Source organism: Candoia aspera, chromosome 3 (genome assembly GCF_035149785.1).
Source record: "Candoia aspera isolate rCanAsp1 chromosome 3, rCanAsp1.hap2, whole genome shotgun sequence".
Classification (NCBI taxonomy): Eukaryota; Metazoa; Chordata; class Lepidosauria; order Squamata; family Boidae; genus Candoia; species Candoia aspera.
In genome coordinates, this window is record NC_086155.1 from 22,559,605 (window position 1) to 22,580,144 (window position 20,540).

Below are 20,540 nucleotides of genomic sequence, written 5' to 3' on the forward strand. Positions count from 1 at the left end.
GTAATATATACATCAGGATTTTCCAGCATTGCAGCTGAAAAAATAAAGCTGAAAAAATAGACAATATTGAGAATTAATTATTTAAAAATAAATCTAATTATTCCTGATGGACTATAGAAAGGATTGTTTAAACTATAATTATTCTACATAAAAATAAGGCTTGTTGATGGAAATATTAGCAACGATTCTGCAAGAAATTCTTTTAACATTTTGAGAAAGATATTACCTCATAGAGATTATCAACACCAGTTTGGTGTAATGGTTGCCTATCCCAAACACTCAGACTCACAAGAGGTTGCTAAATGAAATCTGATTTATTAAGGAAATTAAGGCAGATACAGAGAAAGCTGAGAATGACTAAAAGCGCGCCAAATACAAACTAAAAACCCTCGGCTACAAACGTAATCCTTCCCCCCTACCAGCCATAGCAACCATCCCCCTCCCAGGTACTGGTAACCGTTTTCTACACATCCTGGGAAAGCAACCTTGAACACATGAGATAACCCAAATACATTCCGACCCAGCAGCCAACAGATAAAAACTTCCCAAAGAGGAATCTTCCTCCCTTCTGAGATCAAACACGTATCAGGCTAATGACATGCGAAACGTTACGATGTACCCAGCACATTGAAACGGTGAACATGACAGTTGGTTTGTAATAAGGTTGACCTCATCCATGATTGATCACGGGTGAGATTGCTGGTCTGGCATACATATATTACCAAAACCTAGCTTGCTCAAGAGGATGGGGTCCCCTCTCAGAGATTTGCCTGGCTGGGTGTCAGGTGTGACATCAGGGTAGAGGTAGAGGTGTGGTGATTGTCATCTGAGATACTTGGGTGTGAGATCCTGTTTGTTAAGTTGGAGGCTAGGATTCAGTTTGGACATTTGCTATTGTACCAATCTTCTGCTGTGTAGCATCCTCCATGCCTGAGTTCCTTGATTCTGTTGCTGGGTTACTTCCCCAAACCTATGGGGAACCTGCCTTTTCTGGGTATGGGATCTGCAGTAGCTCATGGCCACCATGACAGCTTTGTCCCTCTCCCAGGTCATCCAGGGCACAGCACATAATAGTGGTTACATGCCTGACCTGGTTTTCATGTCAGAGCAAGGGTAGTGTGATCTGGTACTGGAGAAGATTTCTGTTTCTCCCCTGTCATTGTCAGATCACTTTCTGGTGGCCCTGCAGTTCTCTGGTGCTGCCCTTCACTGCACGGAGCCTGGGCTTATTGGATCAGTCCACACCAGATGACTAATGGATCCAGTTGGGTCTGAGAGTGAACTTGGAGTTGTTCCTGAGGGTCTTTTGCATGGTCCAAATGAAGCCCTGGTGGCTGCCTGGAAAGAGAGGGCGGCTGGGGTTCTGGATCAGATAGTACCCAAGCAGCCTATCCTCATGCAGGGTCCCAGAACTCACCTTGGTTTACAAAGGAGTTGAGGGGGATGAAGTAGGTGAAGAGATGCTGGAGGAAGATGAGTGGTGAATCTTACTAAACCTGGGTTAGAACTGCTGTTAGGGCCTATCTTATGGCAGCAAGGGCAGCCAAATGACAATATTTCTCTGCTCTTACTACACCCACTGATAGCCATTCAGAGGCCTTGTTATAGGTGACTCGAGCCCTCCTGGGTGGGAGTGGCTTTGAGGTTTGCCTACAAGGTCACTGTAAGGAACTTGCAAGGCATCTAATGGATAAAGAACCCTAAAGTTCACTCTAAGTTGGACTCCAGCCTTAGAGGAGGTTCTGTGGAGGTTAACAGTTAACTATGGTTTGTTGATTATGCCAGAGTTGACTGAGTCACATAATATTTATTTATTTATTTATTATTTTCTATCTTGCCTTTATTATTTTTACAAATAACTCAAGGCAGCGAACATACCTAATACGCCTTCCTCCTCCTATTTTCCCCACAACAAAAACCCTGTGAGATGGGTTGGGCTGAGAGAGAGGGACTGACCCAAGGTCACCCAGCCAGCTTTCATGCCTAAGATGGGACTAAAACTCACAGTCTCCTGGTTTCTAGCCTGGTGCCTTAACTGCTAGACCAAACTGGCTCTCTATGCAAAGTATTAATATGCAAAGTATTAATATGCAAAGTATTAATCAGCTTTAATTAATCATAGGTTGGAGCTACAACATCCATATCCTTAAGAATTATTGTCAGGGTTCAGAAACATGTTAAGCTATAAACATAGTTTATAAACTATACTGGCTTGATTCACAAAGCATACTAAGACACAAACAATTGTGTTGTGTAAACCCAGTAAATTAGGGATGTCAACATGGATAATTTTTACAAAAAGATGAAGCAAACAATACAATCATTCCAGAACCAGTAGTGAAGCCCTTTCACCTCAATATTATCAATCTGGAGTCAAGGGTGAATAGTAGTGGTGCCGTGAACTAAGAATGTGGAATATAACATAGATTCTCTGTTTGAAAGGCCTTACCTGAGTTTATGCCAGATTTCAACGCTTTCTAAACCTAGATGAAAATGTGTTTTGTCCCTGTTTTCCTGACCAATTTCTGCCTTCCCTAGAGTTAGGGTTTTCTTCCAAATAGACAAGTATAAGGTTGCACTGTTAGTGTATTAATTGGATAGCCTTTGCAGCTTTCCCAACCCCGTAACTCTTAAGAAGCAGAGATACGTGGTAGAAACAAAGCCATGTGTACACAGGGAAAGAGTCATAAATTGCCCGGTTGAGCACTTTTCAGTCTTTAGAACTTTCCCCAAGGGAAGAGTTCAGATGCAGATTTTGCGTCAGATTGCCATCAAAGACTTCTTGGAATTGGCTGTGTTAAATCTGTCTGCCACATGTGTCTGAGTGCAGGTTGTTCGTAAAGGTCACTTTTTGAGTTAACTGCTGCCGAAGCAACTAACATTTCTCAGCTGTTCTTGGCACGGCCTCCAAGGTATGTAGTCTGGGGAATGTCCTCTTATTAGCTTCTTTGGGAAATATCAGAAATATAAGGTTTTCTAGGGCTAAAAAAGAACGAGAAGCTGATTTTATTCCCTTATGTATAATAATATTTAGCCTCTGCATTTTCTTAATATACTTTTTAAATCTTGCTTGCTTTGCATTTTGGCTTAATTTGATTTCGGTTTATGCAGTAGGTTTGCTCAATGAATTGTGTACCTGTGAAATCTGAGGGAAAGCTGATTTGGCAGCATGCTATTAATTAGTATCACTTTAGCAGGCACGTGTGGACATTTCATATCATTTTGGGATAGACTGGGGGTGGGCATACTCCTCCTAAAGCAGCACTGATAAGTAAAATATCTCCAGAGACTTCACAGCTAATCTTAGGGATTTGATAAATTCAGATTAGTCAAATGGTTGTATTCTATTCTTTTCAAGTGTCTCTAGTGTATTTCAGATTTCATTCTCTTACCTTGTTTTCAGTAAAATGAAAAATTAAACAGTGTCTGTGTTTATTTTAGATACATAAAGCGGAGGAAGAAAGAAGGTATCTCCGTACTGATTGCACTGAACAAATAAACACTGGTTTAAAAGTGTGCAAATCCTAAAATGACTCCTTTGTACATGCAGTTATATTTTAGTGGCTTAATTTTCTGGATGATACAGAAATCAAGCGTCTTCATGCTGCCCAATACTACTGACCTTCTTTACCCCTCTGGCAGCCCTGACACCAGACACATTTCTGCCCTTGGAGTACCAAGGATTCGCAGGAAACGCTATATTTCTTCCAGGGAGATGAGTGCCCTTTTGGGCTACCACAATCAAGTGCGGGCACAAGTTTCACCTCCAGCTGCCAACATGGAATATATGGTGAGTTTCATTTGTACTTGCTACTTGTGGGTGGAAACAGCACATTGGTAACTGAGAAACATATAGTTGAATAAATGTGATTGGTGGACAGCTCCTTTGATGTGCAGTGCAAAAGTTCTGTCAGTTCCCCAAAGCTTTATTTTTAAAGTTGGTCAAACTATTTCAGTAACCTAAACAAGACATACCAGTCTATACAAAGTTACTATAAGAACAGTTAGCAAGTTCACACACCTGGTTTTCTGCATTCATTACCAGAGGAGTGTCCTGGTATTTCACTGTAGCTTGGATAACTACCCCTTTTTTTTTCCTGGCAAGATTCCTCTGCTGCAGAATTTTTTCAGAATTCCTCACTGTATCTCGGTGCAGTAGAAAAGCATCATTTCTTGACTTTTGCTTGTCAATCTATAATAAATATTATAACAGCCCTAGGAAGCTTCCTTCCCATAGTGGATATATTAGCTGTCCCAGTGAAAGCAGTTTCTTATGTTGCTATGTCCCTAAATATCTCATGGTCATTTCTGGTTCTGGTATAACTGGTTCATGCAACATACAGAACCTTTGTTTTGGCTTAGAGAATTCCATGAAACCCAGATTAGTCGAATATGAGAACTCCATCAATATACTTTTTTTTTTTTTTTTGAAGTAGTGTTTTGTGGCTAGGGTGGCTAGGTAAGGAAAAAAGCCAAAGACTTTTGCATCTTCACTAGTTGAGTAGCAAGGGAAATTTCTGAAGATACATAAGCTATATCCCATCTTTTTCAGTAATCACCAACCTTATTGTAGGAATTTATGAAATTTTTGTACTATGTAATATGGTAAAACATTATTCAGTTTAAGGTCTTAAAATGAGATCTGGAATTGTATGTTCTACTTTTTGTTTGAATATGCTGTTGATATCTGGCACTGGATTCACGATTATGTGTTTATGAGGTTTGAAGCAGCGATGTAGAATAGCCGTGGAATGAGCTGGAGGTAGAATAAGAGTGTTCTTGCAAAAGGTCCACATTGATTTAAAAGCATATGCATGTGATAAATCAATTGGTGCTCAGGTAATAATTGGAACAATAATTGTAATTGTGGTCACCTCTAATATGGTAGGATGGGCTTGTACTGGGGAGAAAAAAGGGAAAGGTTTGCATTTGTTTACAGTGTAATAAAATGGACTGGGTAAATGAAATGTGTTGCTGTTTGATAATATTTATTTTATTTATTTTATTCATCTAATTTATCCCCGCCCATCTCCTCCCATCGGGGGACTCTGGGCAGTTTACAACAATCGATTAAAACCATAACCATAAATACAGAGAGTAAAATACAGTAATAAATAATATAAATAGAGGTAAAAATAAAGAATCCAAGTGGTGAAGAATCTAAAACAGTCCAAGTGTGGGAGGAGTGGTCTATAGCAGCCATCCCCATGTAGATCTATTCCCCTCTCCACCCCAAGCAAGGCGGCAGAACCAGGTCTTCAGACTCCGCCGAAAGGCCAGCAGCGATGGGGCCAATCTCACCTCTGGGGGCAGCATGTTCCACAGGGTGGGAGCTACTGCAGAGAAGGCCTGCTTCCTGGACCCCGCCAGATGCAATTCTCTTACAGACGGGGTCCGCAGCATGCCCTCTCTGCACAATCGGGTGGGACAGGTTGATGTAATGGGGAAGAGGCGGTCCCTCAGGTAACCTGGCCCCATGCCATGTAGGGCTTTAATAATGACTCAGGCAATTGCCAGTTATGGATCAAGGCACTTCCATTAACACTCAGTAATCTCTGTAACAGGATCTGGGGCATAAAATAAAACTGAGGCTGATATTCCACCTGCTTCCATATAATAACACAGGAGCCAAGTATTCAAACTGGACTCCTTGATCAACTTGCAATTATGATTCTTTTCTTTTTGTGTTTGAACATTTTCTGCCTGCTCAAATGTTTACATTCTTCCCTCCCTCTCTCAAACTCACATATAACCGCTTGAAAGCATTTTCTTGCATAGGATCATGACTTTCATTTTTCATAGATGGGGTGTGAGTGTTCTTGGATAGATGGCATTAGGATTATGTTGTTCAATGCATAACTTCCAGTCAATTGTGACCACTTTTATTACTGTTTCTTATCAAGGAAGCATTAGCCTCATACTCTTCTGGCTTCATTTCTTCCTATAAGGTCATGACACAACCCGATTTCATTGACTGTACATCATTGTGATGTCAATCCTTCCTTATGATCTCCTATACCTGTCTAGGAAGGAGAAATATGTGGAAACAAAGAATGCACTAATTCGGTTAAGAAAACAGCAGCAAACAGGTTAAAAATCTGAATGTTCTCAGTTTTTTTTTCTTTTTAAATGAAGTACAGGTAGCTTTGTTATTTGCTGAGGTTCCATTTCAGCATAAAACTGCAGATAATAACATTGCAAACTATGAGAACATAGTTCTATGGGAATTGGAGCCTAATTCTCTTCTCCCCTGTTACTCCCATGATGATAATCTGTATGATGTACCTACATTTGCTTCTGTGTCTTTATTTACTTATTCACAATTGGATCAGCCCAATTATGAGACTCCATGTGGCTTCCTCACAGTAGCTGGCCTTGTTTTTTAGAGCAAGTCACTTGTTTGTTGATAGAGGGAGTTGTCCTGCTTATGCAAGTGGCTCACACTGGTTTTTCAGCTCCATGTGGGTCTTTCATGATGTTAGTGGAAAGGTTGCTTGCTATGTCACCAGATACAGAAAGTCTACAGATGACTTATGGCTTGCTCCAATCTCTGCATGGTCTACCATGACTGTGAAAGAGCTCCTCAGAGCAGATGAGCAATGTGAGCCATGTGGCATGAATAGGGCAACTCCCTCCATCATCAGTCAAGCAAGTCACTCCAAAGAAGGTCAACTGCTGTGAGGAAGCCACATGGAGCCTTGTTACCAGGCTGACCTATCAAGATCCACTCTGACCAAGTTATGACAAGGAGGGACACAGATACATTGTACATATGACCTAACCATTAAAAACATACTTTATGTGTGCACAAAAGCCTATCTACCATTTGGCACATGTGCAAAGTAACAAAAAGCTAGAAACCATTATTTATTTATTTATTTATTTAATTTATATCACCATTACATGTATACCAAGATCTGATATCTAATTAATCAGAGTTACATGAAACTGTAGATGAAACTGACGGTTACCTGTATCTCTTCTGTATCAATTACGTAAAACTTATGTGAATACCAAGGATGGAAACTTTCACATACTCCTGTTATAATACTTTCCAACAAAATTAGTTCACATATGGTGCTGCAGCTCCCAAATGGCTTACATAACCAAATGAAATCCTTACTTGTCAAGGGTGTTCCAGACATGAATAATTGGAGAGACTGATCATGTCCTTACATATCCTAACAGCTACATGTTTTGCCTTCAGCAAAGGATCGTTACCTTGTTGTGGTGCTGGAGCTTGAGCACCTCAATGATGCCATGAGCTAAACCGTGAAGGGCCACCCAAGACGGGAAGGTCATGACAGAGAGGTCAGACTAAATGCGATCCCTGGGGAAGGTAATGGCAACCCACCTCAGTATTCTTGCCGTGAAAACTAAATGGATCAGTACAACCAGAGATATGTCGGTATACCATCGGAAGATGAGACCCCCAGGTCGGAAGATGGTCAAAATGCTACTGGGGAGGAACAGAGGATGAGCTCAACTAGCCCCAGACGTGATGACGCAGCTAGCTCAAAGCCGAAAGGACGGCTAGCGGCCAACGGTGCTGGTGGTGAACGGCGAATCCGATGTTCTAAGGATCAACACGCCATTGGAACCTGGAATGTAAGATCTATGAGCCAGGGCAAATTGGATGTGGTTATTGGTGAGATGTCAAGATTAAAGATAGACATTCTGGGAGTCAGTGAACTGAAAGGGACTGGAATAGGCCACTTCACATCAAATGACCACCAGATCTACTACTGCGGACAAGAGGACCACAGAAGAAATGGAGTAGCCTTCATAATTAATAGTAAAGTGGCTAAAGCAGTGCTTGGATACAACCCAAAAAATGACAGAATGATCTCAATTCGAATTCAGGGCAAGCCATCTAACATCACAGTGATCCAAATATACGCCCCAACCACAAATGCTGAAGAAGCTGAAGTAGAGCAGTTCTATGAGGATCTGCAGCACCTACTGGACAACACGCCTAAAAGAGATGTTATTTTCATCACAGGAGACTGGAATGCTAAGGTGGGCAGTCAAATGACACCTGGAATTACAGGTAAGTATGGCCTGGGAGAACAAAATGAAGCAGGACATAGGCTGATAGAATTTTGCCAAGACAATTCACTCTGCATAACAAACACTCTCTTCCAACAACCTAAGAGACGGCTTTATACATGGACTTCACCAGATGGACAACACCGAAATCAGATTGATTACATCCTTTGCAGCCAAAGGTGGCGGACATCTGTACAGTCGGTAAAAACAAGACCTGGAGCTGACTGTAGTTCAGATCACGAACTTCTTCTTGCACAATTTAGGATCAGACTAAAGAGATTAGGGAAGACCCACAGATCAGCTAGATATGAGCTCACTAATATTCCTAAGGAATATGCAGTGGAGGTGAAGAATAGATTTAAGGGACTGGACTTAGTAGATAGGGTCCCGGAAGAACTCAGCATTGTTCAGGAGGCGGCAACAAAATACATCCCAAAGAAAGAGAAAACCAAGAAGGCAAAATGGCTGTCTGCTGAGACACTAGAAGTAGCCCAAGAAAGAAGGAAAGCAAAAGGCAACAGTGATAGGAGGAGATATGCCCAATTAAATGCAAAATTCCAGAGGTTAGCCAGAAGAGATAAGGAATTATTTTTAAACAAGCAATGCGCGGAAGTGGAAGAAGACAATAGAATAGGAAGGACAAGAGACCTCTTCCAGAAAATTAGAAACATCGGAGGTAAATTCCAGGCCAAAATGGGCATGATCAAAAACAAAGATGGCAAGGACCTAACAGAAGCAGAAGAGATCAAGAAAAGGTGGCAAGAATATACAGAAGACCTGTATAGGAAAGATAACAATATCGGGGATAGCTTTGACAGTGTGGTCGGTGAGCTAGAGCCAGACATCCTGAAGAGTGAGGTTGAGTGGGCCTTAAGAAGCATTGCTAATAACAAGGCAACAGGAGACGACGGCATCCCAGCTGAACTGTTCAAAATCTTGCAAGATGATGCTGTCAAGGTAATGCATGCTATATGCCAGCAAATTTGGAAAACACAAGAATGGCCATCAGACTGGAAAAAATCAACTTACATCCCCATACCAAAAAAGGGAAACACTAAAGAATGTTCAAACTATAGAACAGTGGCACTCATTTCACATGCCAGTAAGGTAATGCTCAAGATCCTGCAAGGTAGACTTCAGCAGTTCATGGAGCGAGAATTGCCAGATGTACAAGCTGGCTTTAGAAAAGGCAGAGGAACTAGAGACCAAATTGCCAATATCCGCTGGATAATGGAAAAAGCCAGGGAGTTTCAGAAAAACATCTATTTCTGTTTTATTGACTATTCTAAAGCCTTTGACTGTGTGGACCATAACAAATTGTGGCAAGTTCTTAGTGGTATGGGGATACCAAGTCATCTTGTCTGCCTCCTGAAGAATCTGTATAACGACCAAGTAGCAACAGTAAGAACAGACCACGGAACAACAGACTGGTTTAAGATTGGGAAAGGAGTACGGCAGGGCTGTATACTCTCACCCTACCTATTCAACTTGTATGCAGAACACATCATGCGACAAGTTGGGCTTGAGGAATCCAAGGCTGGAGTTAAAATCTCTGGAAGAAACATTAACAATCTCAGATATGCAGATGATACCACTTTGATGGCTGAAAGTGAAGAGGAACTGAGGAGCCTTATGATGAAGGTGAAAGAAGAAAGTGCAAAAGCTGGCTTGCAGCTAAACCTCAAAAAAAAGAAGATTATGGCAACCAGCTTGATTGATAACTGGCAAATAGAGGGAGAAAATGTAGAAGCAGTGAAAGACTTTGTATTCCTAGGTGCAAAGATTACTGCAGATGCTGACTGCAGTCAGGAAATCAGAAGACGCTTAATCCTTGGGAGAAGAGCAATGACAAATCTCGATAAAATAGTTAAGAGCAGAGACATCACACTGACAACAAAGGCCCACATAGTTAAAGCAATGGTGTTCCCTGTAGTAACATATGGCTGCGAGAGCTGGACCATAAGGAAAGCTGAGCGAAGGAAGATCGATGCTTTTGAACTGTGGTGTTGGAGGAAAATTCTGAGAGTGCCTTGGACTGCAAGAAGATCAAACCAGTCCATCCTCCAGGAAATAAAGCCAGACTGCTCCCTTGAGGGAATGATATTAAAGGCAAAACTGAAATACTTTGGCCACATAATGAGAAGACAGGACACCCTGGAGAAGATGCTGATGCTAGGGAGAGTGGAAGGCAAAAGGAAGAGGGGCCGACCAAGGGCAAGATGGATGGATGATATTCTAGAGGTGATGGACTCGTCCCTGGGGGAGCTGGGGGTGTTGACGACCGACAGGAAGCTCTGGCGTGGGCTGGTCCATGAAGTCATGAAGAGTCGGAAGCGACTAAACGAATAAACAACAAAACATGTTTTGCAGTTCTGTAAAGAAAGCCTATTGTCCAGAGCAGTGTTTCTCAACCAGAGTTCCATGGAACTCTAGGATTCTATGAGAGGTAGCTAGGGTATGGGAGATAATGATTTATTAAAAAAATTATTTCAAATTTGGGTAACTTCACATTAAAGAGGTAAGCCTCATTATTTATTTTCAGTTTAAGAACAATGTTAGTGCATATATACAGGCCTACACATGAAACAAATATAATAATTTTGTAACTTCTGGCCTATATTTGAGCCTGAATGTGCAGGGCTCCCCGAGGCCTGAAAAATATTTCAAGGGTTCCTCCAGGGTCAAAAGGTTGAGAAAAGCTGGTCCAGAGTATGTATGCCCATAGTTCTGTGGTACATATTCACAGCCTCTCCACTTTTCCCACATTTGCTGAACAGCCAAAATTATTTTAAATGAGCTATATGACCACCAGTGAAGAATTCAAAAGCTGACTAAATGGTATCCAGATAGCTTTGTGCTACTGTGAACTGCAGGTGGATCCACTTTTCTCTCAAATATAAAGTCTGCTTGCACTAAGAAAGTGAATGTGCTAAACTGATTTCCAGGCATACTAGATTTCTAGATGCTAGATGATTTTAAATAAGTAATACATTAGGGATGTAATTCTCTGCCTTCAGCCTAAAATGAAGCAATTCAAATTGGATTATATTACTAGCTATAACTGATGCTCCGATAGGCAACCTGCTACCTGCAACTCTCAGCTTAATACAGCAGATCCCCAGTTTAAGAATGTCCTTAAGTCAAATGTGTAAATCGTAACAGTTATTTAGCATCAGTTATTCAAATGTTTGTTTTAGTATATGATATATATTGTACCTTTCTATGCATATAAAACACTTAAGAAACACTTCCAAATACATTAAAACAACTTAAACATAATAATACACAAAGTAGTATTGTGTATTTATCCTGAAACATTGTACTTAACTCGAATTGTTAATATAATAGTCTTTATGGCAGTCCATTATTAACTAGGAGTTGTCCGTAAACCGGGACGTTCTTAAACTGGGGACCTGTTTAAGACCAGGAAAGAAGGAGTTTTGAGTCAGCCAACTGCAAATATTTGTCCCTTGCCAAGTTGCATCCAAAGGAATGTGGATTCCAAAAGAGAAAAAAAATGTAAATCATACTTTAGCTAACATTGTTTTCCAGGACATACTTATTTTATGTTTCCTGTACTTTCTTTGTCCTGTGGCATACATTAGTTTAAAACTAAGGCATGGGGATGGATCATCTACATTTTATCTTGAGCAAAATCCAACTGCCTGTTTATGTTGCTTTCTTTGTTGTTCTTGTTTTTCTCACTGTTCATGAGAAGGTATGGGATGAGAGGCTAGCCAGATCTGCAGAAGCATGGGCAAAACAGTGTATATGGGAACATGGACCTCCACAACTGATGACATTTATTGGGCAAAACCTTGCCATTCACTCTGGCAGGTAAGGAGTGTCTTCCAGCTATGCTTGGATGTTTTGTGATGTCAAATGGAGCCAAATCTCTTGCAGAATTCCAGAGAAGTTGCTTCATTAAAAAACAAATCAGATTAACAGTGTGGTCCACCTCTATACAACCCTATATAACTTAATGAATAAATCAACTAGGATCTTCTGATTATGTATTTCTTTGTAATCTCTGTATACATATGGGTGATGTGGCTGCACAGAGCCCACACTGTAGTCTTCCAGAACAGGGTACTCTAAGACCTTTTTGTGGGAAGCATGGCTCTAGCACGCATACTCCTATGCATGCTTCCGCCCGTTTCCTGGTTCTTTTCCTTTCTACAGCCTCATAAACAGCAGTTTGTAAACTCTTCTTTAGTGATCTGTGTGTGTGTGTGTCTGTGCGAGAGAGAGAGAGAGAGAGAGAGAGAGAGCAGGGGTGGCAGGGAGATGGGGGGAATCAGATGGCAAAGGACTTTTTGTTTATTCATTTTCCTCATTAGTCTTTTCTTCTTCATCATAAGATAGGTAGCTATGGCATGTTGCCTTTTCTACTTCTAGGGGAGGGGGGGGAAGCATTTATTTTTAAAAAGAAAGTTTACAAATAAAAGAAAAAGGAATGGTAAATTATAAATGCCTACAGCTATTGTAGAAATGAATCTTAACAATAAAACTATTTTGTTTTAACTATTTTCTGTAAACTCTTTTTTAATTTCTGCTTTGTACTTGTGTTCTGTCAAGCTCTTTACTTTTTCTTCATCTTTTCTCCTTGTTTGTTCCTGGCTGGACTTCTGGACTCTTCTCTTCTTCTTCTTCTTCTTCCTGTTGGAAGTCCTAGCAAATCCAGCATGCCTCATTAGCATATGGATGGTTGCTCTAGGATGCAAACTCTCTGTGCTATTGAGGAAGCTGTTTGTTGCCACTCCCACTTCCTCTCTCCCTTCCTCCTCCTTCCACCTACTGAGGAGGAAGCAAGCATGCTGCTCTCCTCTGCCTCCATCTTGGGCCTAAAGCCATGTGCCTAACCCTTTCTTCCATGCAGCTCTTAGCAGCTATAGGGCTAAGAGATCACTAAGTGTAGTTAAAGAACAGAAGAAACAAGGAACTTCATTTTCCCACCAGAGATGGATGTAACAGAACCAAGAATAAAAGTCAGTAAGATATTCTTTTTACTTTACTTTTAAACCTACTATGTCTAAGCATGTGAATCTTTATGCTTGGGAGGGCTGAATGTGTAAGGTCAATACCCTGTGTTTCTCTGATGTGCTCATTTAAGCTATTTAAGATAATATTCTTTTTCTGTGTGCAGCTCCTCTGCTGTGTTAAACTCTGCTGCAGTTCAGTGGTCCTAGCTGTCCACTAATTGGCTTTACTTCCCAATCTTTGTGCCATCTGAGGGAAACGGCTAGAAGAACTTTTACCTCGTGTCATTCTGAGGGAAGGAAATAATGCCTCTCTCTCCCCTGTTATCTCAGTTGCAGCCTCTTTTCCTGTGGCCTCTTCTCATCAGGGCTATATTTTCGTTTCCCTCTTTACTTTGACTCCTGGCCTTTGGCTCTGTTTATTCAGCCTCTTCTTCGCAAGGCCTGCTGTTGCAGAGCTCCTTGGAAGCCATCTTGTCTTCTCTCCCCCTTCTCACCCCCACCTCCTGTCCAATGCTACTGTCCAATTGGCAGCTGCTATTTGATTGGCAGCTGAGTTGTCCTGACAATGGGGGCAGGCCAAGAAGGGAGGGGGAGGAAGGCACCCAGGGGCTTTTGATCCTTCTCAGATCTGATTCTTTCCAGTTTGTTTGTCTGGTTGTGTTGAAACTGCAGTTGTTAGTACCGGAGGGGGAGATTCTAGAGATACCTATATCTGATCCCCTGAGGGAGAAATGCTGTAGGTATTATGTTCCATGTTTCCAGAAAGATGTGGGAAGATCTGGGGATTTAGAGGGAACTGCCATTTTCCTCTGTCAAACCATTTGGATGTTGGACTCCTTCGTTTCTTTTATGAAAAGAAATGAATAATTCATACACTGTGCATGGTCCTCTGTAGGTACCATTCCGTGGTGGACCTAGTAAAATCTTGGTATTACGAGAAGCAGCACTACTCCTTTCCTTATCCCTATGAATGCAAGCCCAGATGCCCTTCCAAGTGTAATGGTTCTGTCTGCAGCCATTATACCCAGGTAAACATTTATTTTTATTTATGTTTAAATTGTCTACATCACCTTTCAAAACCAAGTTTTCTCACAGCAGTTTATAACACATTGAAATCAGATTAAAATCACAACAGACCACCAACTGGTGTTACAATACAGTATTGTGCCTAAGGATAAAAAAATGACATTTAGATCAGTTTATACAGATCTCTTCATTCACCATATATGTGTGTGCACATATTTAAACATGTTGTAACCATGCAGGCAAGGTTGAATGGATGGATAATTTTCTCATGTGATATTAAGAAAAAGCCTTTTGGTCAGGATTGGTCAACTGCTTGTGGTATTCCACATTACAGAAACATGGTTTGTGATCTTAATAAACTGTTCTCACACAGCAGGGTGTGGATGTAAAAGGGTCTCAGTTTTATTTCCAAAGATCATCCGTTCCTCCCTCCATTGATTCACTGATTCACAATTTGCCCTCCATTTTAAATAAATGAAGTAGATCCACAGATTCAATATTTTTCAAGTTTTTTCCTGTTGAAATGTATTTTTTCCTGTTGAAACAATTCAATCCAAAAGTGTTCCATTTATCCATTAAAAAACCACAAGAATCTGTGACATAGGGGATACATTTTAATCATATCATTATCCACCTTCAACTTTAAGAGAGAAATGTCTGAGCAACAGGTTGATTGCAAAGTGGATGGATAATTAATTATCTCAGTTCAGCCAGAAAATGTTATCCAGATTTTTATAAACACAGCTTTTGCAGATACTTACGTACTTCAGGCATTTATATTTACATCTACACTGAAATAGTCATTTAGACATGCTTAAGAAAGCTGAATGCCATTTTGGATGGATCCTTATTCACGATCCGTAATCAGCTGTGTATCAGGGTCTTATCTATAACCAAAATTAGATTTAGGGCATTATCACTATTCGTTTTATGGTCCTGTTCACACAACATGGCCAATCTGGTGAATTTATTCCATAGACAATTCATTTATCCTTAAGTGCCAGGAGCACACAATCTCAGATTATTTGATCAGTCATCTGACAGTCATGTTTTTAGTCTTCCCAGCTGCTACAAAGAGGCCAGGAGGCTGTCATTTAGTGCTTTGCTTCTTATCATCATCATCATCATCATCATCATCATCATCATCATCATCATCATCATCATCATCATCATATAAAAATCTGTGGTGGTATATTCAGAATCAGCACTACTGTGGACAAGTTCAAATGGGCCTAACTTGTTTCTACCTGTTGGGCCCAGTTAGTGGCTGTAAGACTCCAGCCTAACCGCAGGATTAGGGAGAAGAAACAGGAATGCAAAGACAAACAGCAGCCTCAACAAATACTGGGAAGGTTAGTGATAAGAGGAAATCTAAATCTGTTGTTCTGAGAGAGCAGCACTGTAAGAGACCATGAAAGATTTGAGATCTGACAGCATGTAAATTCTGAACTATCTTTCCTGCTTGCTCAGTAACTGTCTGGTTGGACTGAAACTGTATAAACAATTTATAAATACATACATACATACATACATACATACATTCACATGGCTATCTTTTAAAGGAAAACAATTAAGCTATCATTTCTAGACATGATTTTTCTTTTCTCTGTGAATACCTGGAACCATTTCTATTTAAACTTTCCCCTCCCCCACTTTCATGTACCAAGCAAGGTCATCAGTCTTGCATTTGAAAGATGTACAACCTCTTTTTCAGAAAGAAGACCGTATGAAGAATAGAATTTGGAAGCATAACACACCAAAGGCACTTCCACACAGCACCTTTCCATTCCCGAAACTTGCCAGATTAGTTTAAAGTGAACCTTCCAATCATCTTTACCCCTGCCAAGCTCAGAATGCTGAAAACACAATGAGCCCTACTGACTCCCCAGGAGTTCAGTTCACGTTCTCTATGGTTGTCTGATCATTTGTAAAAATTCTGCACATTTATAATAGGCCGAAACTGCTTGGCTACCAACATGCCTTTTCTCCCATTTGAAAAATCAAGAAATCTGATGCTTTACATGCCCCCTAATCTACCAAAGAGAAGGGAAAAACTCCTGTTAATTTTGTTATGATAAATCAGCAGTCTCCTTCAAAGACCAACTACAGGGGCTGAAACTCAAGAGCTGGGAAGAGAGCAAAGCAGGAGTTCCCTCCAGTGGATAAGCAGGCTGGTCACACGTCCTGAAGAGTTTCATCACAACAAAATCAAAAGTTGCTTTTTTGCACCTTGAGAAACACTGCAGTTAAGCTGGTAATAAATTGACCAGGTACCAAACTCAGCTCATAGGATCTCAGAGGTCCAGAGATTCTTCTGAGGTGACACAGAGTTCTTGTATGGAAGTTTTCTAGGATTCAGTCCCTTGAACAAGTGCACAAATACAGAACTTTTCCTAGTAAGGAGAAATGTGTGGGGGGAAAGGAAGATCTGTTAAATGTTTTTGTATTATGGAATTAGGAGAGGAGTGGGAGCCTATTAGGAAAAAAAGTTGACAATCTCTACTAGGTTTTGATGCTATAGTCCTAGGGAGACACAATTCCTTCTGGGGTCCAGAGCCTGTATGTTACTGTTTTGCAGTACTGCCAAACACCAGCAATGCTTGGCTCATACATGTTTTGAACAGTTCCTTTCTTCCTATCTCTGCTTGCCCAGGAAAAGAATGATGTGTTTGAGATGCTGCTAAATATCCACCAGATGGTAATCTCACATTTCCATAATTTTAAGCATGGGAAGCAAGCATACTTTTTTCCCCTGGTTATCAGTGCTTTTTTTACTGAAGCTTTTAATTATTAGGTTCATCAAAGCTCAGTTAAAGAGATCAGACCTACACCAGCCTTTTCTTATTCGCATCATCCACAGTCAGCATGGCCATTGGCTGTAAATTATGGAAGTTGCTGTGCAACACATCTGGAGAACATCCACCAGGGGAAGGCTGACCTGGAGTATGACCTTTAGCAGATACCATAAAAGGAACATAAGAAAAGTCCAGCTGAGACAGATCAAAGTTCTGTAATGTAGAATCTGTATAGTCCTGATTCCTTTGCCCTTAGCAGACAGCCAAATGCTTCTTGAAAATCACTAAGTGAGGCATGGATATATAAGAAATACATTTCCTTACTGCTTCTCCCTCCCAAAGTAACTGATGGAGATGTATCATCCAGAGAATGTAAAAGTTCCATTTATGGTTAATAACCATTGATAAATAAGCCTTTTACATAATGTGCCTTTTACATAAAGACAAACATCCCATTGTTTCTGGTGAACTCAGAAGTATGTGTCTTCTGTTTTCAGATCTGCCTCTTTCTTGTAATAGCTGTACTAATGTCTTCCTAACAGATGGTGTGGGCTTCTAGCAACAGAATTGGCTGTGCTGTCCACACTTGTACCAACATAAAAGTGTGGGGCAACACATGGCGGCAAGCGGTCTACTTAGTGTGCAATTACGCCATCAAGTAAGTAACCTATTTGAGTGCCATACAAATATATTGGATGATGACCTTCCATAATTATGGGGAATTACAGGTTATCCTACTTCAACATTTCAGTTTCAGGTTGAGGAAAACTGACTTTAAAAAGGACTTATCCCTGACAGACAGCCACATTAGGGTTAGCATTAGGGTTAACATTAGGGTATAAGGGAGAGAAGAATGTGGAACACAAGGCACCAAGGAACTATTCCTGATGAAGTCCATAGTGCCTTCTGACGGCTAGTAGATATTCTTGGAAAAAATGGTAGGTTAAGGTAAGGGAGACATGCATAAACAGACAGACTACAACACTTATACAGAGATATCTGGATCTCTGTGTAGTATGTGAGGGTATGGGGGAAGAAACCAATTTGTAAGGAACTATTTAGAATTGAAAATGGCCAGAAGGAAAAGGTTTAAGCTCTTGTTCCTCCTTGTAATATCATATCCTTTCTAATGTCCTTCTTATTTAAAAATACAGTCCATGGGAATTCTTATAATTTAAGGAGGCATCAGAATAATCTTCCTTTATTTAGCAGAGGCAGAATATGGCCTCATACTGCTTAACAAAACTCTGCACATTAGTGGACTACAGAAAATAAACTCAGCAAATATTACCCAAAGTATCCCATAACTGTTTATCGCTTCTGGCTCATTGCATTTCTGAATGATGTACTATTCTGGATCTGCCTCTGTTAATCTTGCCTGAAAGTCTTTAAGTCTGTCATTCTGGCCCTGAGTAAGATCATTCAGGCCCTGTCCCCACTTGTGTCCAGTCTTTCTTGCATCCCAAGCCAAAATGGCCATGAAGAGCAAGTCCCAGGAGGGGTTCCCAGGATTAGTGACTGGAGGGGAGGGACCATGGCCTAGGCAGCCTAAAGTGGCCCATCAGAGCTGGGCAAATCCCAACCACTGACCATGTTGGCAATCACATCATTGGTGAGGCATGCCAGATTGCATCCGTGGCAAAAATGATATTGAGAAAAAAGGAAAACATTTAAAACTGGAACACTTCAGGATGATTTAAACTGCCTGAACAAAGTGATGGGGATGAGACAAAGGCAATATGAGGGCACGGAATAGGTTCATGCTGCAGTGAAGGGGAAGTTAAGAAAATCCCTTTTACAGGAGTGTGGAAAGGCGTTCAGTTATTCCTAATGCAGAGATACAGCAGCATCTCTAATCCCTGGAGAGAATTTCTGTTGCTTCTTGCTTGAGTTGCTACCCTGCCAGTCCGGATCATGGTGTACAAATTATCCTGTTCAACATTGAGGTGTAGGTATCAGAGAAGGGTTTCTCTGACAGTAAATAATTCTCATACAAACAGCAGGCGATGAAATAAAGCTTTGTAAGGGTCTAAGGTCAATAATAAGAGCCAGTTTGGTGTAGTGGTTAAGGCACCAGGCTAGAAACCAGGAGCCTGAGTTCTAGTCCTACCTTAGGCACAAAACCAGCTGGACGACCTTGGGCCAGTCGCCTTCTCCCAGCCCTAGGAAGAAGGCAATGGCAAACCACTTCTGAAATCTTGCCAAGAAAACTGCAGGGCAGTGTTGAACATCAGGCTTTAGTGACTGTGGTCTTGACAACAGATTTCTTGACATTTCACTGGCAACAGTGGCTGGCATCTTCAGAGGCAAGGTGCTCTGCTTGCCTCTGATGATGCCAGCCATAGTTGCCAGTGAAATGTCAGGAAATTTGTTGTCTAGACCATGATTGCTAAACCCTGAAGCTCAACACTGCCCAACAGATAACAGCTGTGAAAGCCTACACCAGTATAAAACTTCAGGGACTTGACCAGGCAGTCACTAGGAATCAACTCTGACTTGAAGGCACAAAAAAGAAAAAAGAGGTTAATAATATGCACCAATGTAGTATCCAGGAACAGACTATGGCTCATGCACTTTGCCTTTCTTTGTTTGCAGGGGAAATTGGATAGGAGAAGCACCTTACAAACTGGGGAGACCTTGTTCTGCCTGCCCATCTAGTTATGGAAGCACCTGCAGCAACAACATGTGTTATTTGGGACCCAAATCCAATGGAGTTGGTCGGTTCTGAATGTAGCATGTGTACTCTGAGCTCCCCATTATGTTGAAATTATGGAAGGAAGACTCACTGATGGAGATGGTAGAAGATTGGGCCCATATACCACCAATTGTAAAACAGATGTATAATTTTTACTTATGAAATCCTAAATTTCTTTCTCTAGCCATTTCCTCCCCACCCACTATCTTCTATACCTGGGTACAGCTCCAAATATAATTTGACATTCACACGCATGCTCAAGAACCAGCATTTCCCATAATTTTATGTAGGGAATAAATTCTTAGATTTTGTTTACTCTGCATCATTAATCTGCTTTCTTTATTTGTTGTGGGACTATGGCATTGTAAATACCAGAGGAAAGCCAGTTTGACAGGCATCAAGTACCATTTAAACCAAATCCAAGTAACTGTATCTCTAGACATTCCCTGGAAGTATTTAAAGAATCAACAGCAAGAGTTTCTGATTCATTACTGAGAGCCAGCGTAGTGCATATGCTGTTGGACTGAGGAGATAAAGGTTCAAGTCCACACTCAACCATGGAACACATTATTTTTCATTCCAAATTACCTTACAGGGATATTGCTGTTATGTTAAAATGAGGGAGCTCCCTTTCTTTACCACTTTGAGCTCCCTGAGGAAAGGTGTAATATAAATGTAACAATAAGTAACACCACATTTTAGCCACTAGAGGTAATTTTGATGCAAGGTTTGACCATTTTTAAAGTAAATGTAATCATTTACTTCTTCCCCATCAATGTACTTTTGCTTTTTTCTGAATCATGCAGTCAAGTTATAAAGTTTGATTACCTTTCATTCTTATTATAGTCAAAGCTTCTTCAGCTTTTAACTGACAATTGAATAAACTAATTATTTTTATTGCTCTATTAAACTTAATTATCAGTGTGATTTTTGAGTTTTTGAAAGAAACATTTCAATTTCCATTTCATTCTCTTGCAATAATTTTTCTCTTAG

At 40.7% G+C, this 20,540-nt stretch overlaps 1 protein-coding gene across 1 annotated transcript; it reads left to right on the top strand.

The window, feature by feature from the left end:
• Window positions 1–2,713: 2,713 nt before the first annotated feature.
• Window positions 2,714–20,462, top strand: R3HDML (R3H domain containing like). Its single transcript, XM_063297116.1, has 6 exons — window positions 2,714–2,912; window positions 3,442–3,790; window positions 11,768–11,886; window positions 13,927–14,059; window positions 17,395–17,510; window positions 19,448–20,462. Exons 2-6 carry the CDS (start codon window positions 3,530–3,532, stop codon window positions 19,578–19,580), a joined length of 762 nt encoding a protein of 253 aa, XP_063153186.1. The 5' UTR covers window positions 2,714–2,912; window positions 3,442–3,529; the 3' UTR covers window positions 19,581–20,462.
• Window positions 20,463–20,540: the final 78 nt, after the last annotated feature.

What these genes read in the sequence shown, in the direction of transcription:
- R3HDML (XM_063297116.1), top strand. Translation starts at nt 3,530, where the DNA reads ATGACTCCTTTGTACATGCAGTTATATTTTAGTGGCTTAATTTTCTGG. An exon ending in CTTGCCATTCACTCTGGCAG is followed by an intron (nt 11,887 to 13,926) that starts GTAAGGAGTGTC and finishes GGTCCTCTGTAG; the next exon opens with GTACCATTCCGTGGTGGACC. An exon ending in GTGTGCAATTACGCCATCAA is followed by an intron (nt 17,511 to 19,447) that starts GTAAGTAACCTA and finishes CTTTGTTTGCAG; the next exon opens with GGGAAATTGGATAGGAGAAG.